A 21,928-nucleotide genomic window follows, 5' to 3' on the forward strand; every position below is an offset into this window, starting at 1 on the left:
TATTTACAGGCAGTAGTGTTCTTTTGCTGCGACAGTTGTTTTGTTACAGAGAGATTAGAGATAAGCCGTTAAAAACACGCCCACTACGTTTACCACAAATGATTGCTGAAAAATCCGCAAAAAATCTTTTTTGTGGGGCTTTTTTGTGCTAATCACCGTGAGATCAGCACGCTTTAGCTTTTCCAACAGTTGCGTAATGCCCCGGCTTCGAAGATGTGCGACCAGGACTATAAACGGAAGATGTCACCCGTGTTCTGGGGTCTGATAAATGTGAACACCTGTGGATTAATGCACAGATACTTTAGACACTTGTCATGCAGCTGTGGAAATTTTTATTAAAGGATCAGTCATCAGAGTGTGGCTACAGAAGAACTAGCAAGAATATCTCAGGTTTCTTTAATAACTGAAAGTCAACAATGGGGGAAGACTCCTTCGTAAACATTAGACGTTCCGTTGCAGTCACCTGTCGTTTCTTACATGAATTGTTAAAAACCTTTAGGTCCCTTTGAAATGTTCAAACATATCTCCAGCGATTCCACGGGTGCCTGCGGGCGGTGGAAAATTCCATTTCCATTTCACATGCCTGAAATGTAAATGTGATAAACAAAGGCTCATGGGTTGTTTTTCACTTGCTCTCCGGAACACAACGGCGTTGTGATTAGAATAGAAACAAACATTCAAAGTCAATATTGAATATTATAATTCTCAAAAGCATTTTGAAACATCCTTTACAAAAAAAAAAAAGCATTTTGCAGCACAAAAACAAAGTGGATCTCCGTGGTTGACCCAGATATCACAGAGCGTCGCTGATTGGCCAGAAACCCGAACGCTGCGTGGACGGACCAATCACAGCCCGGCTCTGATCTCTTATAAAAGTAGCGTCGTAAACAGTTTACGGACAGATTAGCGGCAGCGACCCAGCCGAGGGTGTATTAAACTGAATGTTCTTGTCGCGACAAAAGCGTCCGGACCCGAGGCTGACTGTGGGGAAATAGCCGAATGAAGAAACAACTGATCTTTCACTTCACATTCAGAGGACTTCAAACCCGAGGAAAAAAGAGTAAAAGAAGAAAATGGACTATAAATTACGGAAGGCTGAACCCAGAGACGTGTCTGACATTTTACGACTGGTGAAGGTAGATGTCCTCCAAACAGTGCATGTTATTCGGTCCAGTATGGATCAGACGTTACGGTTAATTTAGTTCCGTAGCCTGGCGTGAATTAACCACTTCCGGTAATGGCAGGTCACGGGTTAGTTCACGGCTGAGGTCACGTCTGTCCGGCATCCGGACAGACTTCCGGGATGGGGGGGGAGAGGGGGAAGCTTCCAAATATGGTCATTCTCAGGTTTCGCTGACCTGCGTAGTTTGTTGTGCTGCGCTTGACGGTAAATTTGCATGACGGCTCTGTTTTCGCCGCAGGAACTTGCTAAATACGAAGAATGTGAGAACCAGGTGACTCTGACTGAGAAAGGTGAGTCTTCCATCCGTATCCCTGGACGTTCCTGCCCACTAGGTTGTCCTCATCTCCACCCCCTCTCTCTCTCTCAGATCTCCTGGAGGATGGATTTGGTGAGACGCCGTTTTACCATTGCCTCATCGCTGAAGTCCAAGAGGAGAACAGCAGTGAGGGTATGAGCACTCACACTTCCCTCCAGGCTGTTCTAACGCACGTGATGTCTTCCTGGTGATGTCATCATACCCAGTAACCAGACATGTCCTCATGTTTAATCACAAACAACAACGCAGCAGGCTCAGGTTAAACCGCGGGATATGTTGTCACCCTCATGGTGAACAGTGTTTCCTCTCCTCTTGTCCAGGCCTGAAGGTGGTGGGCTTTGCCATGTATTATTTCACTTATGACCCCTGGGTGGGGAAGCAGCTCTACTTGGAGGACTTCTACGTGATGGAGCCCTACAGAGGTAGTCACCTGTTCACTTCCTCTTACCTCACCATCACCAGCTGGGGTCTTAGTTCTGGTTTGTGTTGTTCTTGCAGGGATGGGAATCGGTTCTGAGGTCCTGCGGCACCTGAGCAACGTGAGTGAACGGAAGGGGGAGTCGGGAAATGATCTCTAGTCACGTGACATTTTCCAAACATCTCTTTTCACCCTCCTGTCTGCTCTTCCAGTTGGCCATAAAGATGCGCTGCACAGGCATGATGTTTGTGGTGGCGGAGAACAACGAGCCCTCCATCAAGTTCTACAAGCGTCGCGGCGCCGAGGACCTGTCCCAGGAGGAGGGCTGGAGGCTCTTCAAGTTCAGCCAGAACAGCCTGTTCAAGATGGCGACTCCTGCTGAGGAATGACTAGACGTGGACAGAGGGGCGCCGGCGGCCGAGGAACCGCCAGGGTCAGGGGGCGGAGCCTCCGCAGTCTGAGGTTTCTCTCCACTCAAGAGGATCGGTGGATTCACAAAGGGAATTCTGCTTGGCTGTATTAAAATTCTGCATGTAGTCAACAAGTTATTTATAGATTTTCACGCTGATGGTTTTTCATTGTGGGTTTGTGTGTTTGTGTAATCTCAATAAAGTTGGACACAAAGGTTGGCGTCCTCGTGTACAGACTGACTGCGGCAAAGAGATGACGACACATTTATTCAATCTGTAAATGACTCAAAAATAACAAAGCATTTCACAGTTGTGGAATCTAAACAGCCGGGACACGGCGAAGAGTCTTCGGGCGTAAATCGGTTTATTCAATCATCCTATCGGCCGTGGCGGCGTGCTCGGGTCCGACCAGCTCCACGTCTCCTTAATTCGCTTCAAATGAATTTCCTCATGAAGACGTACTGGCGGCAGATCGAACAGAACACAGATCAGAACGTAAACACACGACAAACGAGCCTCTACATCGGGCCCGGCCGACCCGCGGCTCTAACGCTCATATCGAAGTTTGGGTTTGTGTTTTTTAATGTGCGCGTTCGCGTCGCTTGAGTTCAATACGGTACTTGATGAAAATACCGCAAAGTTTCTCAGTAGGGACAAAATCTTTAAGAGTAAACAATGAGTGTCAAGTTCGCCTTCAAAAAAAGCTTCGTGACTCGGTTCTGTGATCTACAACCGAGGTCACAGATCGTTCCTCGTTGACCCATTTAATGTGGAGCCGCGCTGTTCTAAAGCCCCGCCGGTCACAGGTGAGGCTGCAGCTGATTATCGATCTTTGTGAGGAGGACAAACCGAAACCTGCTTTAAGGGAAGGGGCCACTGGGTTCTGGAAAAGTGCCAATGTTTTCCATTGACACACTTTTCCCCAATGTCAAACGTGCTGCGGTGAAGATACTGTCAATATTTGGGTCAACGTACGTCTCGAGTCTGTGTTTTCTATCCTGAAACACGTGAAATCAAAGCATCGATCTGTTCTGACTGACTCCCGTGTGAAAGAACTGGATACAAGCCAGATTTGGAGAGGATCGTTCAAAGCAAGGAATGCCAGAAGTCCCACTAAGCAACATGCAGAGTAAGAGGAAAAAAGATATTTTAATTATTATGTTTTTGTGTGTGGACTGTGACTGGCCCGTGGTCTTTAGAAGTCAAATTCTGTCATCATCATGTTGGTGTGTGACATTTACAATAAATCTGGCTGAGCAGAGGTCTGTGTGTGTGTGTGTGTGTGTGTGAGGAGGGGATGAGGTGGTGTTCACGTGTGCCCACGTGTCTGATGTGGCTCTTGGGCTCTGACTGGTCGGCCCCCCCGGCTCTACGGGGAGGAGTCGGTGCTGAGGAAAACGGACGAGGCGTCCAGAATGTGTGGGGTCAGTGGGACAGGAACCTGGAGTTCATTGCTCCACCTGTGTGAACTGGGATGATTTCCCAGCAGCTGTCACCTGCCGCCTCAGCTGCTCCCGTCGCTGCCCTCGGCCCCGTCTCTCTGCGGAACAACCTGGAAGCGACACAAACCCAAAGCTGTTCATCAAAACGCGCCATTTCCCAGTATTCGCTCGAAACGCGGAGGCTTGCCTTCTTTTTGCCGAACGGCGGCTCTTTCCAAACTCTCTCCAGGGTGACGCGACCCTGCTGAGCCCAGGTGAACGCCGTGTCCCCGCTGACCTGGCAGAAGCAAAATAAAGACAAGGGTCAAGGACCAACCCCAACTGACCCTTCAGAGAGGGTGAAGAGCACCCGGAGATGATCGGGACGGCCTAAATGAGGACACTGGACAAACCAGATTGGACCAGTCGAGCACATGAACAAACGAAACACCCCCGAGGTGAGAACCACCATAAGTCACTCGCTGCAGGAAGCGGACAGCGCTTATCTCCGAGGAACAGGGCTCTCAGATCAAAGTCTAACAACTGACTTTACATCAGAGCTGCTGGGAAAAACTTCCATCATGTGGTGGGATTTTCCTCTTTCCAGTTCACCGATTCCAGGAGGAAAACTCAGCCACCGGTCTGGATCCAGAGAGTTGACAACAGGAATCCAGAGAGTTGAAGTTAGTTGCTGTTGTCTAACTCACAACACAGTGGAGTGTTCTTCACGTCTCATGTTTAATGTTCACGCTGCTGGAGAAACGTGGACAGTTCACAAATATCTGGCTATAACACTTGATTTACTACACCGCTTTATTATTCTAAAACAAATCCAGACTGGTATGAACATGCCGATATCCCACTGAGCAAACTTCCGTCTTATCGGGAACTGTTTGTCCAGCAAAGCTGCATCAATGTTTTGACTTGAGGCCGGTACTCCCCAAAGAACTGTATAAAGCAGGAAGCATCTAATGAGGACTCTAAACCGAATAAACACAACACACACGTTTATAAGTGATGCCAAGAAAAACAAGAACCTGCTTACGAAGGTGACCGTGTTACAATGGTTATGTAAATAAAACCCTCTGTTCATGTAATCACACCGTTGATTAAAGTTCCAACGGGCCATTAATTGCTATCTGCGGGGAAAGTGGGGAAAGTGTGTGTCCGATTCTGACAGACGCACAACTGATTGTGCTGAGCGTCAACACTGAGCGCGCGGATGAACGCACCTTCAGCAAGGACGCGGTTTGTTGAGGGTAAAACACGGAGACGCTCAGGGCCATTAGACCGGCGGGAAACAGCACCTTCTTCACTCTGGATCCTGAAAAGAATGACAGAAATGTTTCAAGGGCTCACCTTGGACATGACCCAGACGCCTGGAGTTTGGGTCAAAGGTCAAGTCGTTCAGTCATATCTGTGATAACAGAAGACTCAACTCAGCAGTGAGAGTCATAGGGAGGAAGCTGAAGGCAGCATAATTCTTCTGTATCTTACAGTGAATGAGCTGCATGAGCTGGAACAGAAGCAGGAATAAATCTGCTCCCACAAGAACAAACGAATAAATTATGTTGTTACATCACTGTAACACAGCCAGATCGGTTTCATCTGAGAACTGGAAGACCGAAAAAGGAGAGGAACTCCAAAATCTGCTGTTTTCCGCCCCTGCGTTAAACCTACGCTCATGCATCCGTGCGCATCACTGCAGGATTTTAGCTGCTCGACCTGCTACGAGGAAAATGGGGGAAATAGTCCCAAACAGAGGAGGCGGGACACCGGGAATAATCCCACTCAGAGGATAACCCACCCTGTAAATCCCATGTTGCCCTCTTATTACACTGCTGCTATCAGCTGGGGTGGACTGGGTGAGGTTACCTTTGGCCAGGTACAGTCCCAGGAGCCCTGAGAAGCCCACCGCCGCCACACTGGGGTAGAGGTTAGGAGGAGGGTCGCTCAGCAACTGGTACACGTCTGGAATAAAGGAAGCAGGTGGAAAAGATGCAGAGAATGAGAGAAGGTGGTTGAACAGTGGCGGTTTGAAGAGTCACAATCTGATCAGGAGAGGCCGGATCAGCTGCTCCTGATCTGTGAGTCGCTGCTCAGTTTGATGAGCTTCTAGGTTTCGATTCTAGGTTTCTTTTAGGTTCAGTTCCTGTTTTCAGTCTAACTTTGCTGATAGTCATCTCACGCTATGGGAGAAAGAAGCACTTTAATAAATAAGCTGCAGAACAGAAAGTTGATTTCAAAAACCTCAAGTTCTCCACACAACACTTAACATGAGAAAGACCTGACAGATCCCTGGTTTATGGAGATCTTTATGTTCTGCTCACTTCATGTGAGAGTCATAAACCAAAGGCACAAGAGGAGGGAGCGTTCACCTGAGACTCTTGCTACAGAGGTGTTGATTGTGGGCTCCACGGTCCTGTAACCCTCCTGCAGTCCAAAGATCATCCACAGATAAAGAGAACAACGAGTCTCTTTAAGAACATAACAAAACAACTTAGGATTTCACAATTATTCTCTTTGCATAACTGGTGCTGGAATGTTACTGGCAGCATAAACAATAGGCTGCAGTTCCAGTGTCTATTTTGGTTTATGTTGTGTCATCGATGCGTTCGGAAGATTCAAGTTCTCGCCCACATTCTGGATTTAATTACGTTCAAGTTCTGCTGAGTCATTAGTCTTAATTTTATATCACGCACCTCAAGTTTCTCCATCACCATCCGGCATGTTTGCTGCAAAACACAAATATATTCACACAAAATAAAACATTAATAGAAATGTCTTTATATTCTTTGATTTCCTTTATTTTAGTCACAGAAATATCTGGACTTTTAAGATCGTCCCCAAAGATCTTTACTGAATGAATTCAAGGGCGAATCATTTCCATAATAACAGTTTAATTAAATTTCCCTTCCTCTCCTTTCTAAAATATAAATATTTTAAATGTTCAAAACTCAGATATTTGGACGTGTTTTATGTCACAGATGAAAATATCCACGACACCAGTTTTAAGGAATAAAATAACCATTTCTGTTTCTCTTAGGTGTGAATCTGCAGTTACACCCGACCCAGGACCCGTGATACCTGGCACTGATTCGTGTATGGTTCTGCCCATTTCCTGAGTGACGCAACGCTCTGCTCCAAAGAACCCACTTCCGGTTCGACGTGCTGTAGTTCAGGTTCTGGTCGTGTGTATAATGACGGCAGCTGGGGGGGGGTGAAAAAAGGATGACAATCAGGGTTTTTAAGAGTCAAACCAGCACTGACACCACTAATAACCTGAGGAATCTTCTATAGTCTCTGGGTCAAACTGGTCCAGGTTTGTGTGGTGACAGTACCACGACGGTGAGCACCAAACACCAACAGAACTGGACCTCAACAGCAAAATCAAACAAACGGAACGTAAACTCAATGTGGACTTTAGACATTTAGAGCACACCAGGTAACGCTGACACCAAAGTCCACCCTCTCCTCCTCAACACCACCCTGTCACTGTCTGTACCTGAGCACCGTGGTGACCTGCCTCACCTCCTAGTTTCAGAACCACAGGGAGGAAGAACAGCAGCAGTTCAGCTGAACCGTAAAAACCCAGAAACGAGATTGTTAGAAGCCTGTGCCGATGCAGGGCTGCCTCGATCGTCACGACCCAAACACCCTCACTATTTGTCCTGTCTGCCATCAGATGTGGTACCAGCCTCTTTGCTCTGGCTGAATCAGACAGACGCAGACGCTCCTCAACACCTGTCATTGTCGCATCCGCCCATCATCTGTCAAGGTCGACCACAGATGAGACCAAACTATCAAGTTAAAAACAAAGGATGCAACAACCCCTCTGTATGTCGCTGACTAACATCTAACAAAAAACTTGACATGGAATGGCAGATCAATACGCTGATTTCTGTGTGGGCAGAAAAGGACAAAACAATCAACTCAGTGGAAACTGTCATGTATTAAAATATTGGGTGTCAACGTGGATTTTCAGTTTCATATTCTCCTCGAGGTTTGACCCAGGTTAGTTAGATATTAACCCACCTCGTCGAGGCTCAGGAGCGGCTGCGGATTCTTCTTCTCCTCGCTGGCAGCCAGAATCCTCCCCGCAGGAACAGCGGCACACAGCGACACCTAGCGGCACATCCGCAGAACACAGGCGATGACGACGCTAAGTCTTTAGGCGCTAAATGGGCCATTTCTCTCATTTAAAACTATTTCAAACCATCTGCATTGAATAACATGCAAACACAACTTCTCACACTCGAATGAGGAGACCGGAGCAACATTATCCAATTAAACCGACCTTTAAGCATTACGCTAACAGGGCTGTCGCCAAGTTTAACGTTTGACCACCCTTTTGTTGGCTCATTTCACTGAAAATCTAAAAATATTATCTGCTCACTTATCCCCACGCTGCTCAAGCCGCACAATATCTGCGCTGTAACACATTAAATGAGTAATATTTACCAGTTTCATACGGGACATTTTCGTCCAAAACCCTTCGATTTTCTACGGCAAGCCGGAGTGAACACAAGCGCGCATGAGCGTCGGACTGACGGTTTTAACTTTAAATCGCAATAATATCTCGGAAAAGACATTTGGAGAGCGCAGACCTCCTCCAAGGAGGCCCTGCACGACCTGAGCTGTCTCCATTTAATGGAGGTTGAATAACTTGAACAATTAGACGGTATAAAAATAAATAGGCAGTGTGATTACAAGCAACGAGTACGATGCTTTATGATCAAAGATTCTTGGCCTGTGGAAAATCACCAAAATTGAATCAACTGTTTCTTGACCCATTATCATCATTTTATACAGGTGAAACACAAACACACACAACGACACAGCCATCTGAAAGTTGACCAATATGAACATTTATTTCTGGAAAGAAGATATAAATCACTTCCAAAGGGTTTCTACTCAGATTATAAGATATATTAATCTGATTTTCCACTTGTTTGGTTACAGTCGTTGTAGCAAGGTTTAATGTTTTTTTTAATTTTATTTGAAATCCTCTGTTTTCCTACCGACAGACTGGAGACTGGTGGCTAAATGCTGCACTATGGATGTGTCTAAATCAGGACAGAAGTACATGATCGCTTACACTTGTTTTTCACACAGCAACATGAGAAGAGTAAGAGATGCGATGACTGCTGCAGAGGACAGTAAAATGCAACGTGGAGTAGTCGTTTTTCCTGACGGTTTATAGTCAAATGCAGGGATAAAAGTGCAAAAATAAAGAAACAATATTTTTCAGAAAAGTTTCAAATATTTGAAATCATTTTTGTAAATACAGATCGTCACTAAACACGGAGCTACAGCGTGACCTCTGCATGGTAGATCCGGCACCTAATCAAATCAAATCAACCCTATTTGTTCGGTTTTGATGGTTATTACTGAAGATCTTGGATGGAATTCCTCAGTTCTGCTTTCATATTTGTGCTGCTGCAATGAAACATTTCCCTCCAGCAGAGACAAACAGAACTCTAAAGCTGCAGCTCGGAGCTCACAAACAACCACGAAGAAACAGAAGAATCTGCAAATGAAACATCTGGCAAAAGATTATTTGCATACACTCAAAATGGGAACAGTTGAACCGTCTTTAACTGAACGTCATCACGTTGTCAGTAACCGAATCAGTTCACGGGTGGAGAAAAACCCGACAGTGTTGCTGACGTAGACGTAAAAAATAATGACCTTCTGAACAATAAATAAAACAAACTCTCTTACTGCATAGCTCAGTGAAAGCATTACTTTAGAAAATAAATAAGTTAAATGCACAGCTGACCTACAGAACTGCATCAGTGTGTGTCCTCTAGCCCTTTTCACAGTCGGCTCATGAGCAAAAAACAAAAAAAAGAATGTGGGAAGAGGTGAAACGGCACAATCAGGTCATGTTTCAGTGTCTGAAGTTAACTTTTGAGCCGTCAGTTTCATGCAGATGTTCAAAATATTTTTAAATTCTCCATATAATAAATACAATGAAGTAAAAAATGAATCCCAAATGAATTTTCCCTGTCAGTGAGGGAACGTTTTTAGGCTACGCGTGGATTTCTTCTCCACATGTTTGAGGCTCAGATCACTGACTGGAGCCTCTCTTCACCGACAGGAAACACTGCTGAAGTTAAATCCAGACACTAGTTCATGGTGATGTGACGAACAACAGCGGTCGGGAAGGTCAGCCATCACACCCACGACGGTCAGAACCAATAAAGTGCAGGGAATGTTGCAGAGTATAAATAAAGCTCTCAAACGTCCTTCAGCCAGCAGATGACACCATCACAGCATGAGAAAGATGCCTCGTGCAGCATGTTGCATCTTCTCAGACACACGGGGAGCAGAGGAACGAAGGCGGTGACGCGACGCGAGTGTTTGATGGAGAATGTTTAAAAAGGAGAACGCACTGGAAGCAAGAAGAATCTGACAGCGCTGTGTAACGGGCTCGGACTGCTGGATCTGTGCAGGCGCATCCTGGAGACTCACTCACGCTCGTGTTTAACCAGACCTGTTCTACTTAACGTGTTTGCTGCGAGTCCGATCGACAAACACTGTCGGGAACAAGCAGATAAACGTGATCCAAACAAATCAGTGAGCAATGTTGACAAAAATATGCGTGTGTCCTTGACTCACTTGGCTCTGCGCCTGCCCCCATTTGCAACCCTTTACTGTATTAACGATTAGTGTTATTAGGTCCAGAAAATGTCAGAATTGTAGCTAAAGCATATAAAGAATGCATATTATGGCTGAGGGCTCTGAATCAATTCACTGTTTTCTGTTTGACAACTCTTCTACACGGCGCTTCTGAATGATCCAACCGTGAAAATGACGTTAAAAAGAGCAGAGGAGCCTGAAGGTTGTTCCTCCAGTGAGGGAGGAGGACTGTTGCTTAGCTACAAACACCTGGACCTTTCAACTAGGTCACCTCACGCTGAGCTTCAGAAAGTAAAGGTCGACACTGTTGACTGTTCAGAGAAAAGTTCCTCGAATGAGGCGGTAACGACGGACTACCCGTTATGTGCCGTTTCTGCTTCACAGATTGTTTTGTCCCCGTTCAGCCGCCGTTTATCACACGTCAGAATGAAATAACAACCCCCCTCAAATAAGATCAAATGTTTTAAAAGTGTGTGAAAATTCTGAATTCCATGACTGCAGCAGGTTCGATCGACGGACACTCTCAGATTCACCTGTGGCTGCGTGGATCCGAAGCTTCCAGTGCGTTTCGGAAACGAGCCCGACTGGAAATCACAAACAGAGCAGGTTGACTTGAGGACAGGAAACCAACCACAGTCCAGTCAGAAACCAACAGAATTGAACTCTCCCACCTCGCGGGCGTTTTTTTTTGGAGAAAGCCAATTCTGAAAACGTTCACCACTGAGGTCACGCCACCTAAACACCGCCAGTTTAATAACAGCAGCGGGTCTGTGATCCGGCCTCGTGGTCGGGACCTGGGCTAAATGCTGGTCTGTGGTTTAAACCCCTGCAGCTCCGGCAGAGTCTCCCACCAGGAAACACAGCTTCTCTCCAACAGTCAGTTCCCAGTTCTACAAAAAGGAAGCAGACCTCAGCTGCAGCGTCTAACGTGCTCCAGGACGTACTCTGGGAAGTGCAGGCTGCACACCTGCAGGCCGTCCAGTTTGCAAGGCATTCTGGGGTACTCGTCCTCTTTCCATTTGTTTTCGTCGGGGTCAAAGGTGAGGATGGAGTCACTGTAGTGTCCGTTGTAGCAAAGGCCACCCAGCACCATGATCTGCCTGTCGGACACAGCCACCCCGTGGCCGCTGCGCCCGATGGGCATGGAGGCGAGGATCGTCCACTCGTCCGTGTCTGGGTTGTACACTTCGGTGGACGGGCAGCCCTGCGACTCGAAGGAAGCACGGAGGATCACGCACACGCCTCCAAACACGTACAGCTTCCCGTTGTGAGCGATCATCTTGTGGAAGCAGCGGGCATAGTTCATTTTGGATTTGTTCTCCCAGCAGCTGGCGTGGGTGCCCGGTACCAAAGTCCCCCGACTGCTGCGCGTCCTGTGTGTATCTGTGCTGCCCGAGCCCCCGCCGCACCCCCCGCCCCCTGCCTCTCGCCCGGGATCGAACACACACACTTGCTTGGAAGTGGAAGATGAGGTGATGCCGCCGGTGATGTACAGTTTCCCATCCAGGACGGTTCCCTCGTGGCCGTACTTGTTCACGGGGTACGGGTCCACGAACTCCCAGCGATCCTCTGTGATGTCGTAGCGTTCTGTAGAGTAGAAGGTCTCGTCCCGGGTGCGGCCCGCCACAGCATAAATAAACTTGCCGATAACGCCCACAGCGAACTCTGACCTAGAAAGACAATCACAATAAATTGTGAGCCTTGTCTTTGTAGACGAGGCCCCAGATCTCCACATGACAACAGTAAGGAGACATCAGGATATCTCCATTAACACAAGTCATCTATGTAGATTGTCTTTGGAGGCGTGTGAACATGCTGGAGTTTCCTCGTTTTGAGGAGTCTATGCAGTCAGTGAAGTTTACCGGTAATCGTATCAATGTTGATTTGTACGACAAAGCAAGGTGTCGATGTAAGACGGCTTCCTCTAACCTCGGCACGGACATGTCGGCCATTCGCAGCCATGAGTTTTGTCTGGGGTCGTATCGGTACACTTTGGAGGAGGCGTGGAACTCGCCGTCGGGCCCCAGCTCCTCCCCGCCCAACAGAAAGGCAAAGTTGTTGACGATGGCCAGGCAGTCGGGTCGCAGCGGCACCTGCGGACCCTCCAGCTCCCACCACACCTGAGGGATCAGAGCACAGGCGACAAACTCAAAACTGCTGAAAATATAGGAGCAAGAGATGACACCCGAGGGAGTTGAAGTCATGTGACAGTAGTGTCCTGGACATCTCTGTTCCTTCATAAACAGGCAGACACCTTTGGGCGCTGCAGCAGCAGGATCTTGCTGTTGACCATGCTGTGTCCTATCATCCCTCTGAAAACGGCCGTCTGCGGGCGAACCGAGCGGATACGATTGGAGCGCGACTCCACGAGAGGCTGCTGATTGACGTCATGGAAGTAGGCGAGCGTCTGATCCACCTCCTGCCGCAGCTGCCTGGAGTAACGGTAAAATTCTGATGTCTTCACCTGGACGTGAAGCGGAGGACAGGGGAAGTTACTCGGAGGAAAACTGCGACCTTCGGAGGACTTAAAACAGGAGTAAATCCCAACCTTCTCGAAGATATTAGCGGGGGTCATGAGGCAGAAACGGAGGGACTGCACGATGGTGTCGGTGTGCCTCCAGCGCCGTCGATCATGCCGTAACCACGTCTGGACAGCTTCGTAAAGCTCGATTTCTGGGAAGCGACTCAGAGCATCGCTGCTCAGGTACGCCTGGAAAAATCAGATGTACTGATTGTCCCAAAAAAGATACCAATATTTGCCATTTAACAGTATTTAAAAATAGAAAATGACTTATTGACTGTGCGATTAATCCTGCAGAAATGTGCTGGGTGTCTGGCTAAAACTCAGCATACAAACAGAAACCTGCAGTCTCTCAAGGCCCAGGTAGGACAGGAAGTCAGGTCTGCTCATGAGGGGAACAAAGTTGTCGAGGAGGAAGTTGTCGAGCTGCTCCTGGACACCCTCCACACCCACGCTGAAGTCTTCCAGGAGGCGCATGACCTCAGCACAGTTCTCCAGACAGATCTTGGTCAGCAGGAAGGAGCAGCAGAACTCCACCGCCTCCTTCAGCTGGACATACATGGCCGCCTACGGGCACAGCAGGATGAAGGCACAGATAAGGGTTTATCTTTGAGTCCTGGCTGAAAACAAAGCACAGCAGGACTGCAGGTGGACACGCCGGGGTGTGCGGCGTTACCTGCAAAATCTCCTGGACGGTGGGCATGCTGAGCTCCAACGAGCCGTAGTACATGAACCTGAGGATGTGGCCGAACCCAGCAGCCGTCAGCCCCTTCATGTGGATCTTGTCCTGGTCCCTCTCCCTCATGTCTGCTGTGAACATGACCCGGAAGTAGTCGCTCTGGGTGGCCAGAAGCGCCTTGTGGGCCTGCCACAGGATGAACACACCTCAAAAACGGTGCAGCTCAGTACTGCTGACGGACAGGTTGCTGCTCCTCTCCTGCATCAGTGAGTCACACACACGTCTGCACATGTACCTGGAAGTGGTGTTCCTCTATCAACAGTGTGACGTCGAGCAGCAGACGCTCCTCGTAGAGAGCCCGGAAGCCGGACGACACACTTCCGTCATGCACCTGGGACAGGTAAACCTCCACGTCTGCCCCCGACATAACACACCTGGGGGGGGGGGGGGTATGAGTTCAGCATGCAGGAGAGAGAGAGATCAGAACTGATATCTCAGGACATGAATGAAGTCAGCTGACTAATATGTACATTAAATCAGACTCTCAGAGGAGAAAGTGTGTGTGCGTTCTGCGGGAAACACAGTCTGAGGCTGGAAGGGCATTCGATAGGACGCCGGCGTGAAAAGCTCAGCACTTCAGCTGCTGCGTCCTAACAAGCCGCTGTCCTTTCAGAGTCAGACAAGAATGTTTCTGCACTGACAAAAACGGGGGAACTCACTGTAGCGTTGTAAGTCAGGTTGGTCAGAAAACATGGAAAAAATCATTAAAACACACAACTGCAGATGCACAGTAACACTCCCACAGACATCATGAACAAATATTTAGAGAAACACACGTCATTTATTTCTTTATAGCACAAAGGACAAAGACACACAAATTTACAGTGGTTTTAAGTACAAATGAAAACAAGCACACAAACCTACACCTACACACACAGCACACTCACCTCTGATTGGCCACGGGCATGTCAGTAGGGGCTGTCCGAGCCAATCAGAGGACAGTGCCCCTTGTGTCCGGCAGATGCTAACAATGCCCCTTTTCTGAGCGTCAATCACCTGGACGACAAAGCCAACACAACCAGCACATTAACAGCATGAAAGCCTGCAAACATCTGTGTGAAATCTCTGAACTGTAGCCAAAGATGTTGGGACGTTCAGGTGTCCTACATGTAAAGGCTAAACAGGTCCAGCAGATCAAACCCTCATAATTACAGACCTTTTCCCTATTTTACACAAAACGAGCCTCTTCTGAAAGATAATAATTATCTGTAGTCACTTGTAAATCCTATGGGTTCGAAAACAGAGTTGAAAGGAATAAATGCACTGGTTATTAGCTTTACAGAGTTTACAGATACATGTTACAGTTGAGGTGCGCTCACACACATTTCCATTCATCCAGTAGTTTAGATATAAAGTAAAAAACCTGGTTTTGCTCTCGTTTGGGTACGATCATGACAACTTTCCCCCTCTTTAACCAGGTAGCTTGTAATCACTGCATTAAATGTGAGCATTAAATTAACTGAAACATTTGTGATCGCCTGTTAAAATAGACTTAGGGACACTGTGGGGCCCTCAAACTTAAATGTGTCATGATTACTGACTAAAAGAGACACAAGTAAAATGGGAGGGGAGGAAAAAGAGGTTTGATCACTGCAGCTTCGGGATAGTGATAAATATAGGCTTTCAACGTTATGTGTATAGGGATGACAATAAATTACCTTTTGGAGCCTGGGTGAACAATCACAGGCTTTGGCAGCTGAGCACTAAGGGGCCGCTCGCATTTCCTGTGTTTGTGTTTCCCCGGCTCTATCAGACAAGACAAAAGAAGAGTCATGACGTGGAGAAGCACAAAGCATGACACGCTGACAGATGTTCCGTGAAGCCATGCAGGATTATATACATATAGTATCAAACATTCATTTCGTCCACTCAAAGAGGAGAGCTTAACATGATAAAAGATGTATGTTGTGCTTCGTTTCGTCCGTTTTCAGTGTCCTGTTGGGTCACCCAGACTGGATGAAGAGCGGCTGGTCCCTCAGGTCCAGCCAACAAACTTCAACAGGCTCAGACTAATGTGTGCCACAGTAAACAGGATTGACCAGGACTAACCCTAACCTTCGATTGGGTTTGGAAAACGACGATAGGGATCTGAGGTTGGGATGGACGGGGATGCTGAGGGAAACGCTAACGTTGAAGGGAAGTTAAACGTTCAAACTACTGAGGTTTCAACTACAACGACACCGACACTGTTACGGTTACCGAGGATTGAGTGGTGTATTAGGTTCTTTTCTTCAAAGTACTTAAATACACTTGTGCCAGTAGTGCACATGCATCGATCACGTCCCAAAACAAAGACTGAACTCACTAATAGCAGCGCTCACACGACTGACGATCGGGGGCAGTTAGCTAATAATTTAGCTCCTGTGACTTTGTAGCCGATTAAACGGATGCGAAGAAGGACAGTGTTTGCTCTACGGGTCGTTCTCGCTAAGGCAAATGAACTGTCACGATTCCAATCAAAGCTGAGTGGAGCTCGGGGGTCTGTTTCTTATCGACCAGCTTTAGCCTAGCAGCTAAAATTCCAGCCGCCTCACCTCGGCGGTGCGAATCCCCACAGCCCCTCTTCGACCAGGACGCTCTGGCTCCTTCGGACATGAAGTTACGGGTTCGATGCAAAAAATTAAGAATGCAGAGGGCAGCCGTGCACTGCCATGTTCTCATTCACCTGCCAAACCCAAAGACCGCCCTATCACATTCTAAATTAAAGGGGTATCAAACCAGAGGGGTATACAGTATCTGCAGACGCCATTTTCTGAAATGGCGTCATTTCCTTTTTGGGCGGAACTGAAGGGCGTCGTGCAGCACGTAAGATCGTATCTGTAACAGAGATATCACTCCACTACACGTGCGAGAACAATTTATGAGAAGGTCAGCGGTCAAGTCTGCAGTTATTCACTTGCCATATATTATATGACAAAATGATAATGCATCCAGTCGGCTTTAGTTCAAACACGATGCATAAATCCTACTAGGCAGTTTATATCTCTTAAGCATTAATTTAACGTGATGCCAGGCTTGATAACAATGTCACTGTCAGTGACGTTATGTTGGATACTAAGTAGTGAGGAAGAACTTTAATGCCAAGTACGTTTTTACACATACAAGGAATTTGACTTGGTGTTTGTTGCGTGCAGTGCAGACAAAATAACAATAATACAGTAAAATACAGTAAAATAATGATAAAGATAAGGAGATATAAAAAAAACAAGCACATTTACAATACAATAAGCAATAACAATATTTAAAATCCAGTATAAGGAAGTGAAAAGTGTCTTGTGCGGGGTGATGGTGGTGCAGTGGAGGAGAGTGCATGGTGCTGCTATATTGCAGCGGCCCCATAGAGTATATATATAGAGAGAATATATATTATATATTCATGTTAAGAGAGCCTCAGTGAAAGGATTGCTGATTGAGGCAGCAGATGATGGATTATTATTCCGATAAGATAATCAATTAAGAGATAGAGAGAGATCTAAAAGTCTTCCCCTTTTATGAGGGTTGTTAAACTTTATGACGGTATATTTGTGTTTGTGTGTAGGTCTTGCTCCTCTCCAGATGGGGCACTACACTGATAAACACTGAAGTAACAAACACTGTGGAGAGCCAACACTGTCTAGGGTTACCAGTAGTATGGCAAAGGCAGAAGTAATACAAGGTTGGGTAACATTATGGATGATTTTATAGTCAAAGTCCTTTGAACCTGTAAAGAATAAGTGTCCAAAGCTTTCAGAATCTTTCATCCTGCTGTCTGATCATATTTCTGTGTGAACCAGTGTTTTGCATTATCTGGAGTAGATTCTCATAAAGGACTGGACATATGGGCGCATACATATTTTGTTAATTGGGTTTTCAGACTTCTCGCTAGGTGTGCAGTGAAAACTATCAGAACGTGTGTCCTCAGCATGGAACTACAAACGACGCCAATGACGTATTTTTATCCGCGCCGGAATCTGTTTGTTTAAGGAAACTTATTTATAGTTTTTTCGCGGTGGAAACGTGTTATTAAAATATTTGCCGCATTTGAATAATAAACACGTAATATCCATGGACAAAATAAAGCATTTTGTGTTGATTATGTCAATGGTTCTTTAGAATATAGTAAAATTGCATCAGCTGCTGTGAAAGGACCCCATTGGTCGGCACAAATGAATGACAAGTTCCCATCAGGAGGGTTAAAAAAAAACCGCCTTTGTTCGGCAACAAGTACGTACATAACAGGTGTAACATCCGTATATGATTTTTCCCCTCCAAACTACCTAATACCAAAAAATTTATAGAGACAATAACGAAAACCTGCGGGAAAGAAGAGTGTTACTAATCAGGCATTCGCTTCGCCCTACTTAACCATTCCTTTTCCAATCAAGATGGCGGGCGACGAGTCTGGTACAACGCTTGGGCAGCCTCATTTGTCTAAACAAGACCTCAACTCTCTGGTATGTCGTGGCACAATTTATTTTCCGACACTTTCCCCGTCGCATCTCTGCACAGATCCGCCAAAAGAATCAAATGATTGATTAAACGCAGTGCTGGCCGCCGGTTTCGCTGTGCCACCTCCCGGCATACGGCGGCAGGCCCAGCGATGCGTGTGCTTAAAAAACCTATGTGAGTCAATTCCAACAGCATTTTGGATTTTAAACTTACACGTTTGGAGAGAAATCAGAGTAAAACCACGTCTTTTTTTTTTTGTCTTTTTTTTTTTTTCTGAATTAATATTTCAATAGACATATTTGGGCAAAATGCTGGCATCGAGACTTGACGTTAAAATGGGTAGATTTAATCATTGTCACGAGTTCACAAATACGCTTTAGAAAATAATCTTTTTGCTAAAAATGTATCCGTTGATTCTAATGTGATTGTTTTATCACTCGACTTGATATAACGTGGTGCTCTGGTGCATTGTTTGAACGCGAGCAGAGGAGCAACAATGAATATGTATGTCACTGCTTGTTTTCCATTTGACATGTTTGCAGAGAACTCTGACCCTGAGTTTGTCGTGGTTCTGCTTTGGGCTGCTTCAATTTTGTTTGTTTTCCACTTTAACAATTAAAGTAGGGATATGCTGCCGTGTTTAAGGTGAAAGGCTGTTTATTTTTAGTGTGTTAATTGATCTATTCCCTGTGCAGGATGTGACTTCCTTGACACCTCTCTCACCGGAGATCATTAGCAGACAGGCCACCATCAACATTGGTATGGAATTAAAGCACAATCTGATTAGATTCTTGATGTTTGAACACGAATGAGGAAATGGTTGTTTTGGATTTCTTCTCATCCAGGCACTATTGGTCATGTGGCCCACGGAAAGTCCACAGTGGTGAAAGCCATTTCTGGTGTCCACACTGTCAGGTTCAAAAATGAGCTGGAAAGAAACATTACCATCAAACTAGGATATGCAAATGCTAAGGTCAGGGGTCTAGTGAACCTTTTTACTATGTCCTCACGCAGTAAGCTTGCAGAAGCATTAAATCAAAGTTGTGTTTTAATTTTTATTCACCACTATAGGTATATAAGTTGGACGATCCCAGCTGTCCTAGACCAGAGTGCTACAGGTCGTGTGGCAGCAGCACTCCTGATGAGTTTCCCTCAGACATCCCTGGTACCAAGGGCAGCTTTAAACTGGTCAGGTGAGACTGCAGATGCAAAAACGTACGCTCCACGTGTCCTAGGATGAGGTGTTTGCTATTTAACACACCTTTTTCTTTCTCTTAGACACGTGTCTTTTGTTGACTGTCCCGGTCACGACATTTTGATGGCGACCATGTTGAACGGAGCCGCCGTCATGGATGCAGCCCTCCTGCTTATTGGTACATGTCTGGTTTCCTAAGTCAAACCAGCAGGATGCCCTCTACTCATCACTTTCTAATTATTTTGTTCTCTTCCCTTCAGCGGGCAACGAACCATGTCCTCAGCCTCAGACATCCGAGCATCTGGCTGCCATAGAGATCATGAAACTGAAGCACATCCTCATCCTGCAGAATAAGATCGACCTTGTGAAGGAGAGTCAGGCCAAAGAACAGTATGAGCAGATCCTTGCCTTCGTACAGGGTGAGCTTTTATATACCGGTATTCTACTTCACAAAATGATGACTATGCAAAATTGCTTCAATGCTCACGTCCTTTCATTAAAAGAGTCGCCATCAGATTAAAAACTTGTTTAGCATTAGCACGTGTGCCATTTTTGACCCAAATTACAAATTCACGTGAAGCTAAAATACAACCATTTTAAAAATCACTTGTTATTACCAGAGTTTGGGCTGATTTCCTCTGGTGAAAATGCTGCTAGACATTATCAACCTGGTTTTCCTGACGTCTCTCCTGCAGGCACAGTTGCTGAAGGCGCTCCCATCATTCCCATATCGGCGCAGCTCAAGTACAACATCGAGGTGGTTTGTGAGTACATCGTCAAAAAGATCCCAGTGCCCCTGAGAGACTTTACATCTGAGCCCCGACTCATTGGTAAATCCTCAAATCGTCCTTCCTTTCATTTTAAATGTTGGTTCTTTCTTTAATTTCTGCTTTGTGACATCGTGGCGCTGAAACATGAACACGTTTTCTCGTTCAGTTATCAGATCTTTTGATGTGAATAAACCGGGGTGTGAGGTCGATGACTTGAAAGGTGGCGTGGCGGGAGGAAGTATCCTGAAGGGTGTCCTCAAGGTCAGATTCAACTCTGCTTTAGCCTGTACACGAAAGATTCCAATTTCATTAGGTTTCTCAGAGATGCTGCTGTGTTTTGTAAATACTAGCGTTGCCCCGGTCACTTTAAATCCCCTCTGACTTCAGGTGGGTCAAGAGATTGAGGTGCGGCCAGGTATCGTCTCCAAGGACCACGAAGGAAAGCTTATGTGCAAACCCATTTTCTCCAAGATAGTTTCGTTGTTCGCAGAGCACAATGACCTGCAGTACGCTGCACCAGGAGGCCTTATTGGTGAGACGTGGTCCTTTTATGTCCTGACAAAGAATCCCTACTGCCTTACGTTCTCTATATGTGGTAGATAATACTGCTCTGATTTGTGTAGGTGTGGGCACTAAAATCGACCCAACGCTCTGCCGAGCTGACCGTATGGTCGGCCAGGTGCTTGGTGCTGTTGGTGCACTACCTGAGATCTTCACCGAGCTGGAGATTTCCTACTTCCTGCTCAGGAGGCTGCTGGGAGTCCGTACAGAGGGGGACAAGAAGGCTGCCAAGGTGAGGCCTGCTGGGGTGGATTTAAGGAATGGTTATTCCAATATTGCCATTACAGTGCTGAAATGAACTGAAACATATTTACTGAGTATTTTTGTGTCCCTGCAGGTCCAGAAGTTATCCAAGAACGAGGTGCTGATGGTTAACATCGGCTCCCTGTCGACAGGCGGCCGCGTCAGTGCCGTCAAGGCTGATTTGGCAAAGATTGTCCTCACTAACCCAGTGTGCACAGAGGTGGGCGAGAAGATCGCCCTGAGTCGGCGTGTAGAGAAACATTGGCGGTAAGAATTACTGATATGTTGTAATCTTGTTTTTTTTATTCGTCCTGATCTGTTGGGGGTGATACTCTTGTTCATTCTAAGTAAATGCTACATTTCTGTGTTTAAAAGACTTTGGGTTTCCAGTTTATGGAATAACTGTGCTTGTTGTGTCTCCTTTTCTTCATTGTCAGTCTGATTGGATGGGGGCAGATCAGGAGGGGTGTGACCATCACTCCAACGGTGGACGACGACTGAGGACAACCGTCAAATATCGCTACAGCAACTCCAGTCGCAACCACACAGTTCATGGATTGTTCTTTTGTTTTTTATCCCAAAGAGGAAGGAGTAAAGAGCAGAGCTCCTTCCTCGACTCCTCTCAGCCGGTCAGACCAGAACCTTTTCAGCTCCGTCATCTCTTCTTAGATCAGGTGAAGGAGATCAGAGGAGGCTCTTTGGACTCTCATGATGATGCTCCAAACATGCAGAAGCTGATTCTGTAGCTGCATCTAATAAATCATCTAATAAAATACGTTCAGAAGAAATCTGACGTGCGTTTGTCAACAGCTTCTCATGTCATGAAAGTGGAAGGCAGAGTTCTTAAGGACAATAAATACTTTAATATTTAATAACTCAGTACTTTGCAGTGGAAACCTCACACGACTGCCAAATTTAAAGCATAAATATAGTTCAGATTGGAGGAGCAAAGTTTTAATTCTGAATTAACGAGCCTCAAGTATTTAATTTTTTCAGGTGTTGGAATTTTAATTAATTAATGGGGAAGTGTAATCTTGATCATTAAATCTAGCTGAGCTTTGTGTTCCTGAGTTTGTCC

The 21,928-nt window shown here is 46.2% G+C and overlaps 4 protein-coding genes across 6 annotated transcripts; 2 read left to right on the top strand and 2 right to left on the bottom strand.

The window, feature by feature from the left end:
- Positions 1-917: 917 nt before the first annotated feature.
- On the top strand, positions 918-2,493 carry sat1 (spermidine/spermine N1-acetyltransferase 1). The gene is given in 6 exon segments (NM_001280060.1): positions 918-1,136; positions 1,422-1,473; positions 1,551-1,631; positions 1,820-1,921; positions 1,998-2,038; positions 2,130-2,493. Coding segments are annotated over 6 exon segments (516 nt in total). The 5' UTR covers positions 918-1,073; the 3' UTR covers positions 2,307-2,493.
- Positions 2,494-2,577: 84 nt separating this feature from the next.
- On the bottom strand, positions 2,578-8,346 carry LOC101070361 (MICOS complex subunit MIC26-like). Of its 2 annotated transcripts, none has more exons than XM_003968194.3 (10): positions 8,210-8,346; positions 7,784-7,873; positions 6,836-6,958; positions 6,451-6,483; positions 6,127-6,181; positions 5,624-5,719; positions 4,981-5,072; positions 3,957-4,046; positions 3,824-3,879; positions 2,578-2,788 (listed from the first exon to the last, which is right to left on the bottom strand). In XM_003968194.3, exons 1-9 carry the CDS (start codon positions 8,225-8,227, stop codon positions 3,832-3,834), a joined length of 645 nt encoding a protein of 214 aa, XP_003968243.2. In that variant the 5' UTR covers positions 8,228-8,346; the 3' UTR covers positions 2,578-2,788; positions 3,824-3,831. The 2 variants fall into 2 exon arrangements, with proteins under 2 accessions (XP_003968243.2, XP_011606449.2); XM_011608147.2 differs by having other exon boundaries at positions 3,788-3,879.
- A 248-nt stretch (positions 8,347-8,594) lies between these two features.
- Positions 8,595-16,412, bottom strand: klhl15 (kelch-like family member 15). 2 transcript variants are annotated; one of them, XM_011608146.2, is made up of 10 exons: positions 16,188-16,412; positions 15,312-15,399; positions 14,541-14,649; positions 13,889-14,027; positions 13,591-13,779; positions 13,257-13,481; positions 12,942-13,103; positions 12,648-12,857; positions 12,323-12,513; positions 11,304-12,063 (listed from the first exon to the last, which is right to left on the bottom strand). In XM_011608146.2, the coding sequence occupies exons 3-10, from the start codon at positions 14,558-14,560 to the stop codon at positions 11,304-11,306; spliced, it is 1,896 nt and encodes a 631-aa protein (XP_011606448.1). In that variant the 5' UTR covers positions 14,561-14,649; positions 15,312-15,399; positions 16,188-16,412. The 2 variants fall into 2 exon arrangements, with proteins under 2 accessions (XP_003968234.2, XP_011606448.1); XM_003968185.3 differs by lacking the exon at positions 14,541-14,649 and having other exon boundaries at positions 8,595-12,063.
- A 1,472-nt stretch (positions 16,413-17,884) lies between these two features.
- eif2s3 (eukaryotic translation initiation factor 2, subunit 3 gamma) lies at positions 17,885-21,630 on the top strand. The gene is made up of 12 exons (XM_003968184.3): positions 17,885-18,086; positions 18,777-18,840; positions 18,927-19,054; positions 19,153-19,274; positions 19,360-19,454; positions 19,537-19,695; positions 19,972-20,106; positions 20,213-20,307; positions 20,434-20,578; positions 20,670-20,839; positions 20,945-21,117; positions 21,288-21,630. The coding sequence occupies exons 1-12, from the start codon at positions 18,018-18,020 to the stop codon at positions 21,349-21,351; spliced, it is 1,419 nt and encodes a 472-aa protein (XP_003968233.1). The 5' UTR covers positions 17,885-18,017; the 3' UTR covers positions 21,352-21,630.
- Positions 21,631-21,928: the final 298 nt, after the last annotated feature.

The sequence above is a fragment of the Takifugu rubripes genome, chromosome 10 (genome assembly GCF_901000725.2).
Source record: "Takifugu rubripes chromosome 10, fTakRub1.2, whole genome shotgun sequence".
Classification (NCBI taxonomy): Eukaryota; Metazoa; Chordata; class Actinopteri; order Tetraodontiformes; family Tetraodontidae; genus Takifugu; species Takifugu rubripes.

Bases quoted from the DNA above. Each gene is read 5' to 3' on its own strand.
- LOC101070361 (XM_003968194.3), bottom strand. The intron at 5,073-5,623 runs GTAACCTCACCC...CATTCTTTTCAG, and splicing joins GGGACTGTACCTGGCCAAAG to GATCCAGAGTGAAGAAGGTG. The intron at 4,047-4,980 runs GTGCGTTCATCC...TGCTTCTGCCAG, and splicing joins AAACCGCGTCCTTGCTGAAG to GTCAGCGGGGACACGGCGTT.
- klhl15 (XM_003968185.3), bottom strand. From the start codon at position 16,314: ATGAGAACATGGCAGTGCACGGCTGCCCTCTGCATTCTTAATTTTTTG. The intron at 15,400-16,187 runs GTGAGGCGGCTG...CTTGTCTGATAG, and splicing joins TGGGGATTCGCACCGCCGAG to AGCCGGGGAAACACAAACAC. The intron at 13,482-13,590 runs GTAACGCCGCAC...CTGTGCCCGTAG, and splicing joins CCGTCCAGGAGATTTTGCAG to GCGGCCATGTATGTCCAGCT.
- eif2s3 (XM_003968184.3), top strand. From the start codon at position 18,018: ATGGCGGGCGACGAGTCTGGTACAACGCTTGGGCAGCCTCATTTGTCT. The intron at 19,275-19,359 runs GTGAGACTGCAG...TCTTTCTCTTAG, and splicing joins GGCAGCTTTAAACTGGTCAG to ACACGTGTCTTTTGTTGACT. The intron at 20,107-20,212 runs GTAAATCCTCAA...TTTCTCGTTCAG, and splicing joins ATCTGAGCCCCGACTCATTG to TTATCAGATCTTTTGATGTG.